Genomic DNA, 20,552 nt, shown 5'->3' with positions numbered 1-20,552 from the left:
CTTTCATCAGCTGATGAATCTGGCATCAAATACAGTGCTGTATGAACTTGAATTGCTAAATGTATGAACGTATGTGTGTGTGTGTGTGTGTGTGTGTGTGTGTGTGTGCACGTGTGTGTGTTAAGCAAATAGCTTAGTTACAACAGACAATAGAGACTGCAATCATCAGTTGGCACCAGTCAAGTGACAGGTGGTGCCAAGCAGTTGGCAAAAAAATTGAAAGTTGCAGAGGAACTATCTTGGTCAAAATCTGCAGTGAGCAAAGCACAACTAATATTTTAGTGTAGAAAAGATTAATTAACAGCAATATTGTTTTCATCTTTGGCATGAGGCCATTGTATAAGCTTTTGCATTATGCATTATTTATTGATAACCACACACCAGTAACCTCGTCCTTTACATATCTTATATCCATCTGGCCAAGAGCTAAGTTCTGCCCCTGGTATGGGAATCAATTTTAATGCCTTCACAAAAAGACTTTGGTTTTATATTATACCAAGAAACGATTGTTATAATAAGAATGTTTATGTGTATCCCCTTGGTAGGTTATTAAGAATGGTTCTCTGTAGAAAAACAATTTTGCTTCAGTGAAGCTAAATGGAATTTCTATCATTGAAGAGCTTCAACAAAAGGTACCTTTTTAGGTCGCACATTATTATTAAAATTGGCATTAATTAAATATAAAGAACTAAAGAAATTAACCCCTCTCACTCTGTCAATATTCTGGCCTATTTTGATCTTGGTGGTTCATTTTTTAAACCTTAACCCTCAAGAATTGTATCTTTTTTTTTTTTTTAGAAAAAATACATAAATATAAAAGCAAGCTATAAAATCTGTGCCAGAACCCTTTCTTGAAGGACTACACATGAGTTAGTGCATAGGACTTGTGGCACTGTGTGCAAAAATTGAGGCATTTGCCACCATGTAATCAGTACATGGCCCTGTTGAAACAATGTCTGGAGACTGGGTTTTACACAACCACAGTCAAATAAAAGAACAGCTAACTGAATACAATGGTCATGTACTAAGGATAACTTCTTTCAACTTTTCTGGATGGAAAAATTATCCATTACACCATCATTGATAAGTCTTGATGTCCACAATACTGTATACATTATGGAGTTAGTGTGATTCCAGCGTTAGCAGTCCTATGTCACGATGAAAATGAAATTTCCCTCAACATTTTAGTGAAACAATTTTTAACAGTTAATTTCTCAACACTTTCACATTGGATCATTATGCTGAAGACCACTAATTTGCATGAGATTAACACATGTGGTTTCTGGTGGTAGACAGCATAGCCATAATATAAGACTTAAACCTCAGGATATTACACATAAAGGTGTTATCCTAAGTACTGCACAGTGTCATTATTGTTACTTTTTTGAGCTGTTTGAGCAGATATTTCATCTAGGGGGGCATTCAGCTCTTGGCTGCGTCTATCTAAGTCTATCCATTGTGCCTTGTCAAACGCACTGACAGGTTAAAGAGCGCCCCCAATCACATACATTGGCTCTAACCTGCAACTTGTCTCTGTCTTCTAGGTGAGATTGGCTTTCTGACTGCAGTCCTGGACCTATCAGGAGCTCCCAAGAAGAAGACGGATGAGACCACAGAGTCTACAGTCTGAGGATGCTACCTACCCCATCGCCTCACCATGTCATGCTAGGAAAACACTGTTTGCACCTCTGATGTTAACCTGCCCCCTTCCACGAATCCTCTTTTTGCCTTCTTTATCTCCCATAACCCACTGAATTTGTGATCCCTTTCTACACCCAGCTGAAGCCCCAGTGATATGAATAAAAGAGCCCTTATTTTGGACATGTTGTTTTTTCCCGTGAATGCTGCCAGCCACCAAGGCTATGGTGGGAAGCGACGCAACAGTCCTCAGCAGATTTCAGATCATTGTCTGGTATGGCTCTTGGGCCTAGTCCTACACCTGGCCCTCTCCTCGTGTCAACGGGTTGACCTGAAACACCCCATAGTAACCACTAGCTACGGAAAACTGCGCGGCATCAGGAAGGAGCTCAACAATGAGATCTTAGGCCCTGTAGAACAGTACCTGGGCGTGCCGTATGCCACCCCACCTATCGGAGAGCGCCGTTTCCAGCCCCCTGAAGCACCAGGCTCCTGGCAAGAGATCCGTAATGCCACCCATTTTGCGCCCGTGTGTCCCCAGAACGTGCACGGCGTATTGCCTGAGATCATGCTGCCAGTGTGGTTCACAGACAACCTGGATGCTGCAGCGACCTATGTCCAGAACCAGAGTGAGGACTGCCTGTACCTCAACGTCTATGTGCCCACTGAAGATGGTGAGTCTAGCAGGACACAAAACTCTCATATTAAGGATAGGAGGGGATGAAATGACTCTTGGGTCTGTTAAACTGTTCCGTACCTTTTTAAGTGGGACAGGGAAAGGTCAGGATAAGAGTCAAATCCCAGGTTTGTCAATCAAGCCTCCTTTGTATCAAACTGAGGAGCAGATTAGTTCTTGGCACTACTGTTTCAGAGTTAGAGGACAGTTTGTACACTTTTTTTTTTGCTTTTTTATACCCTGGTGCAAATTTATTTTTGTGTCAACATTGCAGTGCTCCCATATGGAGTAGTATCATTTTGATCATTTAGTCAGGATATGTAATCAGAGGAAGGAGAGCTCTTAACCTGGGCCAACAGACACCCAGGGGATTACCAAAGAATAGCAGCACTTGCACTCATGTCAGTCTCAATTACTATCGGTTGTTCAGTCAGAGGGTTTTCTAGATTTACATACTGCAGCACAGTCACAGCATGCAATCTTCCTTGTGCCAAAACTTCTTTACCTTATTAAGCAATTAGATACGCTACCACTCCTTTTATGTGCTCACATTTAATTAAGTTACAACACCCTTTCAAACATTTTATTAAATGCTTAAATTGCTTACTTAAATTGTTCTACTAATTAGCTACTGTTAGCTCACTGGCTAGCCACCTGGCGACTTGCGATGTTGTAGCTTGACTAATACTAGCCTATACACAGACCTTTGCATTCACTGTGTTCATTTAGGGTCCGTACGGAGCACCTGTTCTTTTCTGTCTAAAGAAAGGCACACTCGCTGCTATAAAAAAACAGGGAAAAATGGATGGGTCTACACACACGTAATGTATGTATAACAATTACAGAAGAGTTCTTCCTCCGAACACTATCCATTCTAACGCTGCATAACCACAGACCAGGAAGTGATTATGTCACATTACACACAATTCAAGAGCTTGGTGTCGTCAAAATAAAAGTTCCATGCTATGTCGCCCTTGACTGTCAAATATTGAAAAAGCAATTGATTGTGCAAACATGCAAAGGGAACTACAGTGTGATGACTTAGGGGATAGTTTTGTTGATGATTTTGAGGCTTTTTAGCTACCTCTCCAGGTTTGCATTGCATGGATGCTGTGCTATGGTTGCTGTAGTTAAGCTATACTAGGCTAAAATCTTAGGAACTCATGTTGGATTGGCAGCGGTTAGTTTAACATACAGCAAAATACAATACATCGGCAAAGAAAATAACCTTGTTTACAGTGTAGGCCTCTTGGGGTAAAATTAGTCTATCAAAGAAAACTCTTAGGCTAGAATCAATCTAAGCAAAAACTTCCACCTTTTCATGGGCTATCTTGGTGCACTTCTTGCATTAATGATCTTGTAGAGAGTATTTGAGAAAGCAGATGGGCAGGTAAAAGAACACAGGATCAAAGTCTAACTTTGGAGGCAAAGCATATGCTACTGATGATAGTAAGCAAGTCTAATGATAAAATGGTGAAAAAAGTCTATGATTAATGGGCACACTTGAGAGTTGCCAGCTCAACCAACACATGTTTATGCATTATTGCTGCTGCCCAAGTATGGAGTGTAAGTCTGCACTGGCCTAGATTAGCCTGCTATCTCCCCAACAAAGTGACACATTGTTGTATTTTAACAGTAAAGGTGAGACCACAATCTACTTGGCTGCATTGTGTCACGATTGTAGATTGTCTATTTCACTGATGAATGCTCTATGGCCCAACAAAAAGATAGAAACAGCTCAATTGTCAGTGGAAAATGTGGAGTATTAATATAAATGCAGATTTTGTTAATGATGTGAGTACTGGAATATTTATTGGGGGAATGATATGAGCAAATAGATGAATAGCAAATAACAGTGCAGGTGAAATGTTGTATGAATTGGAAAACAAACCTCAATAAATTATTTTGTTTATTTGCTATTCTTCATCTCGTGAAAAGACACACTTTCTCATGCACATTTGCATTCATTCACATACACACACACCATTGTCCTCTCTTTCTATCTTTCTCTCTCTGTCACACACACAAGAACACACATATACGCGCACTCACACACAGATACACTGGGTAATTAGCCCAGAAACGCAAAGGTTTATGTAATTCCATGTGTACTAAAGAGGGTTACTTATGAAAATCTGTAGAATGAGATGAGAAATGAGGACTACCAAGAACACTGCAGAAATCTGATTCAAAATGGCCAACAGAAAATCCTTCATTAATTGCACTCAGTCATCACCAACTACCCGTATCATAGAATAGTGTATATCTATAAATACAATTTGAGTTATGTAGGGCACCTCTCATCTAGCTGCAGAGGGGAGGGGGATATGAGTGAGGCGTATTTGAAGAACGTGAGCTCAGTTGTTATGCTATACCCTAACTACGTCACATGCTCACCCAGAGGATGATGTAGAGTCCCCTGCTTTATTCCTAGGGGAAAAGGAGTGCAAATGAGTGAGACTGATTTCACATGTAGCTTGTCTTCTTGTCAGAATCTGTCACTTATCGTAAGGGGTCACTGCTCACACAAGGCTGATGCTGTCCCCAAGGATATGTTTTGGCTTGTGTATGAGAGAGAAATAGAGAGACTGAGGGAGAGCGGTGTGCCCGTGAGTGCCCATGAAATTCAACACACTACATTTTCCATGTATAACCGTTGTGGCAATCCCTCAAATTGTTTACATGGTGTTATGATTTCAGGTGGACTTGTGATTAAGTCACATTTACCTGCTTTAAAATGCCTTTAGCTCTCCCACAAATGCAGTTTTGTTTGGAAGGGTTTCACAGCTCATGCATATTCGCGATCAGCCGTTTGTGTCCCTATAGTTTCACACTGAAGGCATTGAGATGTGTCACAGAAAAGCCAAGCCACACAACCACCTTTCATCCTCAAGCTCAATAACGACATTCCTCTTGCTGGCGATGAAACTGGTGATTTCCTCAAGCATCTTGAAGAATCTGCACAGCACTTTTCCTCATGGCAAATAAGACACACTTTACACTCGATTAAGAAGTATTTGGTCTCCTACCTCTCTTGAAATTGTCTGCCCTCAGCATCAACATTGCTTTTTCAGCCTGGGTAAGCTTTTTGAGCAAGAAAGTTAGCTTGCTTGCTAGGTCCCAGTGAGTGATGGTCAGGCTGTTTGTTGTGTGTGTGTGTGTGTGTGTGTGTGTGTGTGTGTGTGTGTGTGTGTGTGTGTGTGTGTGTGTGTGTGTGCGTGTGTGTGTGTGTGTGCTTGAAGGGTTGATGGCTGCGCAGTGGCGTGCTCAGTTTTGCAACTGGGAGTTGTATTCCCACGTACGGCGGCTGCAGGTAGGTGGGACAAAATGAATTGACAACCCAGATTCATGCACAGTGTGGATCAAAATTCCTGGTGGGCCAGATCTGGCTCACAGGCCTTGAATTTGACACATTTAATCTACAGGGTGCAACATTACATGTTATCTTCCCTCTCTACCTTAAGTCATGCCGCTATCTGCTATCCCTATCTTAGGCCCAGAAATACTCTTGCTGAACATATTCTCTGCGTTATTCTTTGGACAAGAAAAGGCACAGCTCCCTTTTCTCTCTGCATCTGTTCACCCCTCCTGCTCACTTCTCCCTGAAACCCTTCCTGCCTCCTCTTCTCTCTCCTCTCCTCCATCTTTATGCAGATGGTGTTAGAGGGGGTCACTGTTCTGAATGCAAATTAGCTCAATGCCCTTCCCCACCAGGCCATGATGTAGCCTGCTACTTCCTCAGCTCAAATGAAATTCAAATAGCTTCTTAGAATAATGTAAATAAAAGAGACCTAATGTTAGATTGAACAGAGAGTTTTACGCTCTCTCTATATCTCTCTCTCACTCTCCTGCTCCCTCTTCTCTAGTGTTCCACCCTCAGTAGAGAGTCTCCTGTGTGACCAGGCTGCTAGGCAAGAGCACTGTGTCACTGCATTCCTATTTCCTCCAGACACTCCTCAGCCAAGGGCCTAAGATCCTTCATTTTTATTGCTGCTAGAGCAGCCATTTACCGTCCTCTTTATTAAAAACCATATTTCAGTTGGCAGGACGATAGGAGGCAGGGATGGAGCTGGAGGCTGAGGACATGGTGGAAGAGATGGAGGGGAGAGGAATGGGACTGGGAGTGCTGGAAGCTGCTGCCTGGATGTTGGGGGTTGAACCGAAGCTGTGTCTGACACCTTGTCAAGCAGGCAGGGCACCACAGACATGACATACTGCAGCTTCATCCCGTTTACTGCACTGAGGAAATGGAGAGGGACGGGAGACAGCTTGCACTCAGGCCACTGGCTCACTGAACCGAATAGAAACGCTGTTGACTGAGAGAAGGAGCTGCATTAGGTCAAGCAGTACTAGGGCAACCGAAGCTAAATGATCCTGCGTAGCCCATTGGATTTCACTGAACAGTAGCCCATTACATCAAGTGTCAGTCAGGCACTACTGGCAGGTTTCCAAATTGGAACACGTGGAAAGCATGAAACAGTAGTGTCGACAAGCTACGCTAGATCTGCATGATGATTTTTACCCTAAAAAGTGTGTGTACTCTCTCTTTTGGCTGCATCCTACCTCCTGCATATGTGCCAAATTCACTGTAGTATTTCTTCAAGATTTGGGAGGGCTCTTTGAGAGGGGGGGGATTTGAGAGCAGGTTGATAAGGAAGAAGACAGTGATTTTCCCCATTTCACTCACAAATCTGAAGGTTTTAGGACATTCCCATGAGAATTTATTTGGATGCAAATCTTTGGTACATGATGATTCTTCGGATCATTTAGCGGTTTTTCTTCCTCAGTTTCTTCTCCAGACGTCCCAAAACCAACAGATGATCTTAGCCAGGTTAGACTACAGCAATGTTGACCTTGTCTATAGTAATAAGAGTGTGATTTATCAGTGTCTGCATAGAGTAAAGCCAACAGAACCTCCAGTGGTCATCTCAGATTTAGCCTCCTCTCACGTAACCAGTACAGTGCCCATGTAGGGCCTTAAGCGGAAGTCTGGCGGTCCATTACAAGGAGAGACAGTATCTGTTTCACTGGAGCTCTTCCCCATGTATAGCTCCAGCTCTTTATTAGGCATTAGCATGAAATTAGAGTGGTCTCCATTAAGCAGTGAGGTGTGGTTTTAGAGTGGTGCTAAGTGGTGGGGAAATGCTGACTAGGCGGGGGGACTAATGTTCCTTTCTATCCATTACCGGCCTGTCTACCTGTCTGCCCTGTTCTACTGACCCAGCCTACCACCAGCTACCATCTACCACTCAACCAGGAGGCCCTTACTGGAACAGGCCTACAGGAGCTCGAAAGTACTGGGAGGATGCAGCAAATCTATTCAGCATCGATCATTTCCCGTTTAAAAGGGAGATAAACATTTTATATCAGGAAACCATATTCATATAGATGCATGGGGGGCGAAATCCGGTGTAGCATCCGCCATTTAGGCAGTGCAGTGTGTCCACTTTGTTAATAGATGCAAAGCATTTTAAGCACCATGTGACAGAGTATATGTCATTAGTGCACTATGAGGGTGCTAGAGAGTGTGAGAAACAGACATGTCATTAGCACGCGGACAGAGTGATAACACCCTTGGCAACGCAACAGAGAGTATTAGTTTAAATGAGAGGCTGCATGTGTATGTGGATGATAATAAAATGCAGCAGCAGATGATAGGGGCACATGTTAACATGCTTTGTGTAACGTATGTATGTTTTGTGTGCGTCTGTATGTGTGTTTGTGTTATTCGAGCTTAATGACCTTATAGAAGGCAGAATATCGTGTGTATGTGGAGGGTTAACAGTGACTGAGAGCGACACAAAAAGCAGTGGTAATTGTGCGCTGATGGAGAGAGCTCCACTGACTGTCTGAAACAAAAAAAAACAAATTAATGGGATCCTTATCAGTAAGGCTTACAGAGGTTGGCGCACCAGGGCGTTGGTTGGTCACTGCGATAAATGCTTGTTATTGGCTGTACCCTATGGAGCGTTTAACTGGCGTTACCATTAAAGCTTAATGTGGGGCCCCTCTTTGACCTTGGTGAGGGGAATCCTGTCACAAGCCTTCGCAGGCAGTATAAATATCGAAAACGGCACCTCGCTGCTTCCAGCTGCAAATGGGATAGGAGAGAGTCTGTACACTCACACTGATGTCTCAAGCTCAATGATATGTCTATGTATGATGTGTGTGCGTGGTCACGTCTTTCCGTGAGTGTGTTTGTGTGTATGTGTGTGTCTTCAGTGTTGTTGTGTTTTGACAGTCCAGTCCCCCTGGACCTATCGTGGAGGGCCTATCGCCTGAGGGCTGCAACACTGTCCTGAATTGGAACAGGCTACACAGTATCTTGGCATTCCTTTCCTTTTTCTGACCAAAAAGAGTGATGGCTTGATTCTTCTTATTGATTTTTCTTTACAAAGCACCAATCTGTCGGGAATGATTGGGAAAAGGGTTGAAGAGAAGTGCCCTCTGGGGTCATTTACAAGGCAGTCCGTGACTAGATCCTTAGCAGCAAAACGGATGAGTTTAGGCTGTCTTTTCAGGACGAGCTGTGTAATCCTTATTAACATTTTGTTTTTAGCTGCACACAGTCGTTTGAAAGTGAGAGAGCAATTATATCTTACGACTTTGCGATCTTTCTTCTTTCGTCCTTTCTTGCTGTGCTTTTTCTTTTTTCTGCAAATGCAATCTTTTTGAATTTTGTCTTTTGTCTCCCCTCCCCCTTTTTTTTCTTAACCTTAGGTCCGCTCACAAAAAAACATGATGAGTCTACAATGAACAGACCGAGGGATGAAGGTATTTTAATTGCATGTTTTTTCCTCTTGTTGTATTTTTCAAACTCTTGGGGGATTGCTATGTTTATGTCTGTATCAATACTCATGATAGGCTCATCATTGTGCTCACACATTACATTGTCTTTCAGGTCCGCATACAGAGAAATAAAGCAGTAAATAGATGCACATTCAGCATTCTCATCTAGCCTTATTAGCATTCTTATCTACCTCCTCACACAGATCCCTCTCTCTGCCCCTCACATACACACTTAGAACTAAAACACATAAATAGCCACATACAAGACAATTGTTCTGCATTCCCCTTGTCACAAAAGCCACTTTTTAGGGCGCCTGCATCTCTGGGGAGCTAATTGACTTTCCATTCTTGGATGCTATGTGGTTGATCAACCACATGCTGATGTTCTGACTATCCTCTGTGGTGCATCACTGAAAATCAATATTCACTCTTCTTACCTGCACTTTTATTCTTGAACAAAAGTCAGTTTTTCTACAAATAAATGAGATCGACTGCTAATTTATTTTCCACCTTATATTATTGGGTATTCTCCAATTCTTCATTTTCAGAGAAAGGAACATTGGAGGATTTCTGCATTTTTCTGCTGTTGCTATAGATTTTCAAGTTTAGAACAGCGAGAAGGAGTTACTGTTATTACTATTTGCCGATGCAACCAAAATCTGTTCAATTTTGACAGATAGTGTGTGCGCGTGTTTCTGTGCGTGACTGTATGTGCATGCACATATACATATCTATTTGTGCATGTGTAGTCGAGCACAGTGCATGTGCATCTCTGTATCTGAGTGCATGTGCACTAATTTGTCAATGTGTGCACAAGTGTGTTTTTTGTATTTTGGGCTCTGTGCTATTTGGGTATTGAATTCCGTCTTCCTTGCATCTCTAATTGCTATGGTTTAAAAAGAGACAGATGTAGCTAATCCAATTGTGCGGTTTCTTAACGGTGAAAACAGAGGGAAGGATTCATGCAGGATTGTCGAGGAGAGGAGCAGAATGATAGAATAGAGATGAAAGAGAAGGAAAAGCAGAGCACTGCGAGAGCACAAGGGAGGGCAATGAGGGGGAGAGAAGGGAAAAAATAGTCATAATGAAGACAAGTGCATGATGAAATGACATTTATAGAGCTTTGAAAGTGAGAGAGATGTAGAGGAAGAGAGAGTGAGAGGGTGGATGAGTAGGAGACTGGTAGAGCTTGACATTTATGCCGACACCTGATGGATCTTGACTGGATCAGAAGGGCTCGGGTAGGGCTGAATTTCTCACTTAATTGCTCAGGTATGGATCGGGCACAGGTTCCAAAATATTGTTGAAAAATACTATTATTAGCAATTCATCATGAAAAATGATTGGCAATTTTAGTCGAGTTAAGCCTCACAAAAACTATACCCCTTGGGTTTGGGTTTAGGCAGAAATGTTTCAGGTATGTGTCGGGTCTGGCTAAATTTTTAACAGAGCTTCATGGGATAACTAGGTTGAACTCGGTAGAACACATATTTCCACCAACGCTATGCAATTGTCAAGATATGCCAGTTCCACATGTCGGATTTCACCAAAAGTTAATACCACATTACCAACTTGTTTTATATCAGGAGAAGAACACACTTTCATGATTGTACCTGAAATGAGATATGCCTGTTCAAATTCAACCCACTTGTATGCATTTTAACTGATTATCACAACACCACAGGGCCAATCAGCTCTATATCTGTTCAGTGGCCATTAGGGCCGCACTTCTACCACTGTACCAAGTTTTAGAAAAATTGGCAGGGCAGTTATATCTAAACTGGAAATGAGCTCTCCAGTGCCCCCATGTTGTTTGATTGGGCCAATAAAGGAGGGTTTGCCTCTTCTTATGTTTGCTGATAGGCCACAAAGTTTGATGGTGTTACGTTAATCCGTTCAGAAGTTATATGCCTTTTAGTGAGAAGCCACACCTGCCACCACGCTCCCTTTGGCCAATTGGTGTGAAAAGTTAATCAGTTCTTCCTTGACCCATGACCAATCTTTTCACAAAGTTTCATACAAATCCATTCATAACATACAGTATCTGCTAACAGACAAACAAACAAATGATCTCCATCGGCGGAGGTAATGCATAAAGGAGGAACAGAGGAACGGAAAAAGAGAGAGTAGGCAATTTCTAATGAGAGGTGAGACATTACATTGACAATGTAGAGGAGAGTATCAGGTTAGGTGGAAAAGAGAGGAGTGAATAATGTGCCAGTGTTTTGGAGGCAGGCAAGCCGGACAGTGAGGTCCTTGTTGGTCATATAGGCCTTGGATTTGGGCTGGGGGAAAAAACTGTCACCCCCCGAACCCTGCACCCAAACTCTCCTCCCTGTTTGTACTGAGCACCTTCCAATCACTGTCACCGTCACAGGGGCAGTAAAAAGAAAATGCTCGTACACAGATGGGCATGCAAACACACAAGAGACTTTCAGTTCTTTTAAATATACATACTGCATGCACATTAAAGACATTTAGACTTTCTCACACACTCATGCACACCAAACTCACCACCAAAAGAATTTATGTTGATTTTTATTTCAGCTACTGTAGTTTTGGAGGCAAAGATCATAGTTTTAGTTGAGTTTCATGTTTTTTCATGCACTTCCTTTACCGAACCTTTGCCTACTGCAACACGATACTCAATATGTGTTGTAAATCATCCATTCTCAGAGGTAGAACAACCTACATGCATGAATCCACATGAATGCAAACACACACATACTCACAGACACTTAATTGTGAGTGTCCCAGCTAGGGATGGATATTTTTACAAGCTCACTAGCCTTTGCCAAGGCTATTATTCTTTCACCTGGCTAGTGCACTGCCCATACCCAAATAAGCCATAATTTGAATGGGTTCTAGTGAAGGCGGTATTAAAATGGCAGCTAAATATCGCTGCCGGATTAAAGTTCCCAAAATTCTCAAGTTCCCTCTCTGCCATGGTTTTATTTGTGGTGTGAGCGTTGTCGTGAGAGTGACTGATGACGGCCTGCTGATATGTCACACCCCTCTACTGGCCTGGTAATGCTGGGATAATTGAACATGTTTACATCTCCTGTGGGAAATCAGCAGAGCTTCACAATACACCAGAGAGGAAAAGAAAAGGAACAGAGGGTTGGAGTGTATCACTGAGAGATTCATTTTTAGAGAATTTGCTTATCACATATGTATTGTAATACGATCCATAAAAGATGACTGCACGTCTGCGAAGGCATATCTGTCATTTGTTGTGTTCACTTGTGTCTTTTAGAGTATGTATGTGTGTGTGACTGCGAGTGACGCACCCAAGTGCATGTGTAACCTGAGATTCAGGTGGTGATGCAGGCGGGTGTGCAAATACGTGAGTAGAATTTGTTACCACGGCAACAGGCATTCAGTGAGTCGGTGCAATGGAATGGCTGGTGCAGTTCTATTAGCGAGAGGCAGTTTCCATAGCGACTCGACATCGCAGCTGCCTATGCAAGAGCGTGTGTGTGTGTGTGTGTGTGTGTGTGTGTGTGTCTGTGTATGAATATGGTGTGAATCCTGTGTGAATTTGAGTGTTCATTAGCGTACCTTGCAATGTATGACTTGCTTTGTCACATTCTATTTCATGTATTTCATCCGTTCCATCATTTTTTATGGTATGAACCTCCCATCCTTATCTCTACCCCCCTCGGTTCTCTCACGCTGCCCTATTTTCATCTCCTTCTTCTCCTCTCTCTCTCTCTCTCTCTCTCTCCTCCTGTCTCTCTGTCTCTTTCCCCATCTCTGAGTGCCGAAGCTCATCAGGGTAAACAGATGCTGTGGCTGTTATTTATGTTTCCACTTGGTCTGGCTTTCATACAAATTATCCACAGGCCCTGCACAGCGCAGACGCTCAGCCTAACTGGGCTGCACTGGCAGCTCTCTCAGCCTTATCGCCACGCAGACACTCAGACCATACCACAGACTGTCGAGAGAGAGGGGGCACGCAGGCTGACAGAGTGTACCATAGCAACACACTGTGGGATGGGCACAAAGACTCAGTACCAATAACAGAGAGGGCACAGGAACTGACTGCACCATTTGCTCCACACATGGAGGGGAATAACAGTTTGGGAAGGTACCATTGTAGCGCAGGACAGATGACGGTATCATAACAGAATAAAATATAGAAGACAGGCCCAATGGGGCAGACACATACGTGAAATACTCGCTTCCAACTAAAACGCAGCCTTCTGAAAATGTACCATAGCATTTTCAGGTCACTGGTTGTAGGACCGCAAGGTTAAAAAAATGCTGCATACGATCTCATACTCTGGAAACTGCCATACTTGTAGATATCTGGAGTTGTCTAGTTTAAAAAGGGTGGAATACCTGTTGCCTCTATACCCTCCAGCAGCCCAAGAACTCAAAGATTTGTGTGGAAATAAAGAATTTTACCAAAAAATTAATGAATGTCAAAATAGTGGAAATCCTATTTTGCTTTCCATGGATAAAAAAAAAACTGTATTTTTGCAATAAAAAAATCCCGAATTTGTAGGTGTGCTGCTAGCTTTTACCTATGCATGTCTCCGTCTCTCTGTCATACAGATATCCGTGACCGTCGCAAGAAGCCAGTGATGCTGTTCATCCATGGAGGCTCCTACATGGAGGGCTCAGGGAACATGTTTGACGCCAGTGTCCTTGCCGCCTATGGAAACGTCATTGTGGTCACCATGAACTACCGCCTCGGGGTGCTCGGTAAGTTTGGCGCGTCCAACTGCGACATCACATCCTGCCGGCGTCACCAAGGACCAGACGCACCGGACGTAAACGATTGACAGACATCGTTTGACGTGCGCCGTTTCACAAGTTTCACAAGCCGTTTCAAAACCACTGGTTAGAATTGCATTCTGTCACACTGTGTGTTTTTGAAATAGTGGTACAATCCATATATAAAGCCTGCACTATGAATAATAGATACTCTATGAATAATTCCAAATTGAAAGGCATTATGAATTTTGTCCCCTTCAAAATTATAAATCACTGCTGAAATATAACAAAACGCCCAAGGATGGAAATTAAACCCTCTCCTGCTGCAGCCTCCTGTAGTCCATATTGCCTTTAGCCTAGCCTGCTCCAGCCTACTGTCACAAGTGATTTGAATGTCAATTTACAACTGTTTGGCACTATAAAGAGGCACTTTGAATTTTTGACAGAGAACAGTCCTTCATCTAGTAAATTCTTTGGCCGGGGAAAAATATTTTATGTGCCACACACACACTGTAATCATTTAAATGTTAAATTCATGTAGCAATTTTTGACATGCTTGTGCATAGGGAGAGAGAACGCATAAGGGGAAGTGGTGGCAGAGTAACAGCATTCACAAGAGAGGGAGAAGCATGAGTGGTGAGTATCTAAAGGGGCCTATAATATAGTCCACTGTGCAACCTAAAGAACAAAACTCAAAAATACAAAACAGAACCATAGGCCAATAGGACACAATACCCTGTGTTCATATGCTCTCGAATATATCAGAAAACCAAATTTCCTACTTGGAAATTTCACATGAACACCATTCAAAGTCGGATGATGAAGTCAAAAAGTCGGACAAAGTTTTGCTGCCCGAGTTTCCGAGTTATGAAGCAGTAATAACCTTTATATAGTAAGTCCACACTGAAAAACTTTTTTGAGTTGTAAACTGGTATTTAGTACTATTTAGTTATGAAATGCAACAACGGCGGTCATATTGTCAACATTTGAGCACAAATGTGCCGGTGTCCTATTTATCTCACTAAACCTGGCTCAGTTCGCCCTCCAGTGGTTAAAATGAGGAGCCGGTGTTCAGTTGGAGATGCAGCCGTGTTCAAGGACATTAGTCCTGAGATACGTCATTGGGTAAAAAGATTTTACCACCCTGAGTATAAAGGTAGATTTGAGACACTCCACCTTGTTCCTCTTCTCACCAACCCGGCCCAACCCCAAACCCTCCTCTCCCTCGCTCTTCACGCCTACTTTCTTGCATTTTTCAAAATCATGCAGTAGGCGGAGAGAAGCTTAACCTGGGTGCAACATTATTGATTAGTCTTCTCAACATGGTGTTGTGTTGTGTCAATCAACTGCAAGAAAACACTTACATATTACACTTTTATAGTTGGCCAGGTCCACATCATTCTTTTCAGGACGTTCATTTTTGTTGATCGTTGTCTTCCTGGTTTGATTTTCTGAAAAACAGCATGTGAAAGCAATGCTGTTCAGCAGCTGACTTGGAAGTCCCAAATGTCAGACCTCCCCACCAGCATGTGAACGCACAATAAGAGCCAATGCGTCCCCAATACGCCCCCAATAGGCAGGTAGTGTTTTCTCACATTCTTAAAATTATGATGAAGACCATCACCATGCACACCGAGGTCTACTTAATCCTGAGTTCTTTTCTGTTATCAAAAATGCTAAGACTTTACCAGTTCTATCCTTTATCCACCGGTATTCACCTTTGCAGCTGGTGCAAAAACACAGATAACAGCTAGGATTTGATTCATTGCTTCAGAAATTCTACACATCACTTAATTCCTTTTGTGTACATTTGGTGATTAAAAACAGAAGGTGCATTTGAAAATGTGTGTCTGTTGCTTTCAGTGTGTTTTTAGATTAAGGCCTATTCTGTTAGTCCATTCTGTTGGAGCTTCACAGTGCTTATATGGCCTGTGAGAGTGGGCTGAGCCGTCTGTATGTATATCCAGCCCTTGTGCCGCTGGAAATCAGTGGAGTCAAGTATTTACCGACGCTGTCATCTTTTGGAGGTGTTTGCATACAGACTATCTGTGTCATTCATTGTGGTTGCCAGGTTGGGTAATCTGATCTTGTTTATTGCACCACGCCTGTTTCAACATATCAGAATAATGATAAACAGAGAAATGGGAGTACTTTAGGATGCAGTCCAAGAATTGCAGCAAGCATTAACAGAGGGTAACATGATCCAGACCGTTATTGACAGTGCCAATGGAGAGGCACAGAGACAAGGACAAACTGAGAGTTTGCGGAACGAGGAGCTGAACCTGCAGCTCTATCCTGCCTGATTTGTGCTTGTTATGTGGTGTTTTTCCATGTGCTTTTATAATTTTCTACAGCCGTCAGACAAAGCGGGACCATTAGTGACTTGAACATGAGATTCAATTCACGATTTGAATTCAAGTTTGCTTAATGCACTATTTAATCATCACACGGCCGGTCCTCAGCGGTGTCTGTGTTTGTTTCCTTTCCAGACATCTACACCATGTTTCCAAACAGTAACCTGTCTGATTTACATCCAATTTGTTGGAGTGAGTGTGTAAGAGAGAGAGAGAGAGAGGCAGAAAAAGAGAGTGCTGTTTGTTTGTAGTGCGCTCGTGCATTGTACAGTATCCATGAAATACTGTACATGCACATGCATGCACGCACACACACACACACACACAATCACTAAAACACATACAAATAGAGGTACAGAGCGATCCTGCTGAGTGATTATGAGGGATGACGCAGTGTCCTCGATTCCTTTAACATTGTTGAAAATTTTGGTATGTGGGCGAATAGACTGTGCTCTCTCTCTTTCTCTATTTCTCTCCCTCTCTCTCTCCCTCTCTCTATTTCTCACTCTCTTTCTCTCTCTCTCTCAGATATGCTTTAAATGGGTTACTGTACTAAGGCGATTATCTTCGTGTGTGCGTATGTGTGTGTGGTGTATGCATGCATGTTTGCCTGTGTGTCCTTGTGCATGTGAGTGTGTGTGTGTGTGCTATTCGATTGTGTGGAGCGTGATACATGAATAATGTACCATCCATCCAAATTTTTAATAGCAGCCCTCTCTGACAGTGTGAATTTGAGTCAAAACGAGAAACACAAGCATACCATATTTTAATAGTTTTATGCCATAATCTTTAGTATTATCCTGTACTTACACACACAGAAGCTTACGCACACCAACCTCATTTCATACTCTGCCTGCGCCTTTAAGAGAGTGATAGGGAGCCAGGAACGAGGGAAGAAGAGAGAGCGGGGAATAGAGACAGATGAGAGAGGGAGAATAGAGAGACAGAGAGGGGAAGGGAAACAGAAGGGGGAGATGGGAACAGTCTAAAAATAAACCATCAGAAGTGCTTTTTAAATCTGCAGTGATGCAAAGTATTCATTCAAATAAATGTTAATGCAATGTGGCCGCAGCACCCTTGCATATAGGTTTGTCGGGTGCACCTTTAATCCGATACAGTACATTATCGTGCGGGATTCCGGCAAATTATATACTTGCTGGATTTTCTTATTGATTTATGATATGCCTTGTCATTGTGGAATAAAATGGGTGAATGAGAAGAAAATGTCTGCTGTACATTGACTGGTTCAGAGGTTTTGGTGTCAGCGAAGATTTTAGATTGCTGCTCCGCTCACCTTCTCCTACCTTCCTCGTGCCCCAGGCCGAGGGAGCCTTCTGATTTGTGTTGCATAGCCATCTGTTCAGACTAATTAACTAATTAACTAATTAATGAACTCTGGGGAAAGGCCCACCATCGTGGGCTCTGTGAGAGCGAGAACATTTTTCACCTCGGGAAGAGAGATGAAACGCTTCTTCTAGTAACGTTTCTCTGCACTTTCGAGACAATTTTCGATTTTTATGTGTAAGTAACAGCAACTAGTACTCATCCAAAAGTAACTACTTGCTATTTTGACTAAATCTTCTCTTTTCTGTTGTTGGTATTCACAAATTAAACAGCTTTGTCACTGAATGCTGTGGAACTATGAATTTAATATTTTTTTTACCATTTACTAGTCTTATTGAATTTCTAAAAAAATATATTTACAATCTTGCTAGATAATCTTTCGTGACTAGTTAATAAATTTCCATGACTGTTCTGACTCAGAAACAAACAAATCAATCATCACCTAGATTTATTTGTTTTTATTTTTTATTAATTTGTTTTTACAAAGGAGCTGTTTTAATTGTTAAAGCATAATTGCTGACAGAAAATGAGATGCAGACACATGCAGTTGAAAACACAGCAGTAGCAGACTGCAGTGCTGGAAATAAAAGGGAAATAGTCAAGGAAAAACGTCTAAAACCATAGGAATTCAGATGATATTGTTAAAAATGAATGGAGACATATTGAGATCATATAGTGTCTCAAGAGATCAGACATGCCAGTTCAATTGCCAAAGAAAGGTTTTGTTGAAAAGAGTCGAGTCTTCTACTTCCCTGTGAATGTTGCCTCCTCATCTATCTGACATCTTGAAAGGTTTTGGCTTAGGTTGATAGTAAGCCTCACAAAATTCAAGCTTTATAAATACTTGTTTATTTTTAAGCCTTTTACTAGCATTTACTCTCCTCAGTTGGTTCCTTTTTTTTGCAGGAATTCAATATTACTACTACTAATAATAATAAACTAATAAAATAATATGAGTAATAATAATTAATAATCTTATAGTACTTTTCTTAAAATTACAAAATACCAGGAAAGTACTTAAAGAATATAGAAAGATATGTCAAGGACTGTTCCAGTGTCACAGGCTGATTTATTACATTCTGCTGAAATCTTCATTACACAAGATGGTTGTTGTTGCCTAATCTTGAATAAATGTATTGCCCCATCAAAAACTTTGCAAAATTAATTGTCATGATTGTCTTTGCTGTTGCTCTGTTTGCATCCGTTTCCAAGCACAAACCAGACATTCACTTTCTTTTTTCATTCACTTTATTTGACAGGTTATTAGCTTGTTGGATTCTGAGGTACAATCCAGTTGGCATGCCCACCAAGTACAGATCAATCAACATAAAAGGCAAATATGTGCCTATATACCCCCTCGTGCTTCTGACTCTCACAAGCACCAATTTGTTAATTATTAGAGAACAAATCATTGTTCATTTAAAAGGCCTGTTCACATGAAATATTTTTAAGCACGTCTATAGTCGGACAATATTAGTAATCACAATCATCCACAGATCTTTAATTCTTCTGAATGTGCCTTAGGAACCGGTTCAAATTGTGGTGCCAGTTCAAAACATTGTTCTCAAAAACAATCCAGTAAGTGTGACATATATTTTCAGCCAGGACAGATTGTCAATTAATTTTAGCCTGCTGTGTCTTTACAATTCAGCTGTCCCCATGTACAAATCAAACACACCTCCCACTCCCTGCCCAGCATTGCAAACTCCCCACTCTGCAAACAGTTCATGTGCAAACTTCGTTCCCTCTAGTTGCCAATAGTGTACTCAACTGCACTGGCAGCACTGAGAGAATGATTTTGCTTTTGTGTCATTCTGAGCGTGACAAAGCAAGGTGTTGGTCTTATTTTGGGCATCAGTCGTCATTTTTCCCTTGACGACTTCCCCAGAAATAGCTATGTTGAAGATGTACTATCATCTGGTCCATACTACAAGGTGGACTGTGATCAGGTTGAACGTGATAGACAATATAAACATGTAAAATGAGAATCTAAAAAAGGGTCAGTAACAGAGGAAAGGTTTTCAGCCAATTAGATTCACTTGCAGTTAATCCTATATTTTATGCCTAGTAGTGGAGTTAAGAGGTACACCTAAGATCTATTTTGCTTAAAAAGATACCTAACCATATGGGGCTTATTCAGTTTTTCATATTCTCATAACCCTCAGGATGTCTGACAGGTGTTAGTCTAGTGAGAGACATTACTCCAAATCCACTTTATTGTATGGGTTGGAGATTTCAGGCTCATCAGTGCAAACAGTTGGTAACCAAGGACAGTTGCTTCCCACAAACAGGGAAAGTTCACCTTGAACAAAGACTTAACGGTATATTGACTGAAATTGACACAGATCAGCCTTCCAGGCTGACAGCCAGATGCACAGCTGTACCAATCAAATACAAGGCAATTACTGCATGCACCAGCCAATCAAATTCCATGCTCAACACCTTGAACACTGCAAATGGTGTGCAAACCGAGCCCAAATTGTTTTAATGTAGTTTGATAACTAGTTGAACATCATAATCCCATGCACAGTAGTTATTTTACCTACATTCTTGGAAGGCTGGTTAAGGTCCACAGAAGGCCGAATCTAACTACCTTCCACACAGCTGTATGCTGCAAATGTCTGATTTTACTGTATTTCTGTCTCACAGGCAGATTTCAAATTGAAATTGAAATTCAGAATCAGAATGATTTCTACTGCCTTCCACACAACTTGATGCTGCAAATGCCTCTAAAGTTTATCGTGATGACTTGTGGCCGGATGTCTGAAATAATTGCATGATATTCAATGATTAAACTGTGCCAGCTGTCTGTTTGTAAATCATCTTTCAAGGCAAACTTTATGTGCTACCTTCTGTTGATGAAGACAGCTTCCCATTCCCCCTCAACTGTCGTACACTAGCTCAGAAACAGCAACAGAATAGGTGACTGTGCACTTCCATTATCATTTGATAGAAGCTGAAATATGTTTTTATAATTTTAGTTATTCTGTCAAATGCTGTGTAACTTTCAGGTGAAAAAAATAAATCAC

General features: G+C 41.8%; 1 protein-coding gene across 2 annotated transcripts in view; it reads left to right on the top strand.

Moving 5' to 3' along the window:
• The first annotated feature begins 1,795 nt into the window (after window positions 1–1,795).
• The window catches only part of nlgn2b (neuroligin 2b), a 33,465-nt gene continuing 14,708 nt past the window's right edge, over window positions 1,796–20,552 (top strand). Inside the window, exons 1-3 of one of the 2 annotated variants that reach the window (XM_071528164.1) lie at window positions 1,796–2,312; window positions 9,035–9,088; window positions 13,664–13,813. In XM_071528164.1, the coding sequence (XP_071384265.1) occupies window positions 1,796–2,312; window positions 9,035–9,088; window positions 13,664–13,813 (721 nt within the window). The remainder of the gene's footprint in view (window positions 2,313–9,034; window positions 9,089–13,663; window positions 13,814–20,552) is intronic. The other variant, XM_071528166.1, reaches the window with a different exon arrangement.

Source organism: Centroberyx affinis, unplaced genomic scaffold, assembly GCF_046629955.1.
Source record: "Centroberyx affinis isolate AG114_WGS23_722 - 3 ecotype Tasmania unplaced genomic scaffold, CSIRO-AGI_Caff_v1 ptg001629l_1, whole genome shotgun sequence".
NCBI classification, from domain to species: Eukaryota; Metazoa; Chordata; class Actinopteri; order Beryciformes; family Berycidae; genus Centroberyx; species Centroberyx affinis.
The sequence above is the reverse complement of the archived record's forward strand: the minus strand, read 5'-3'. Positions and strand labels throughout refer to the sequence as shown.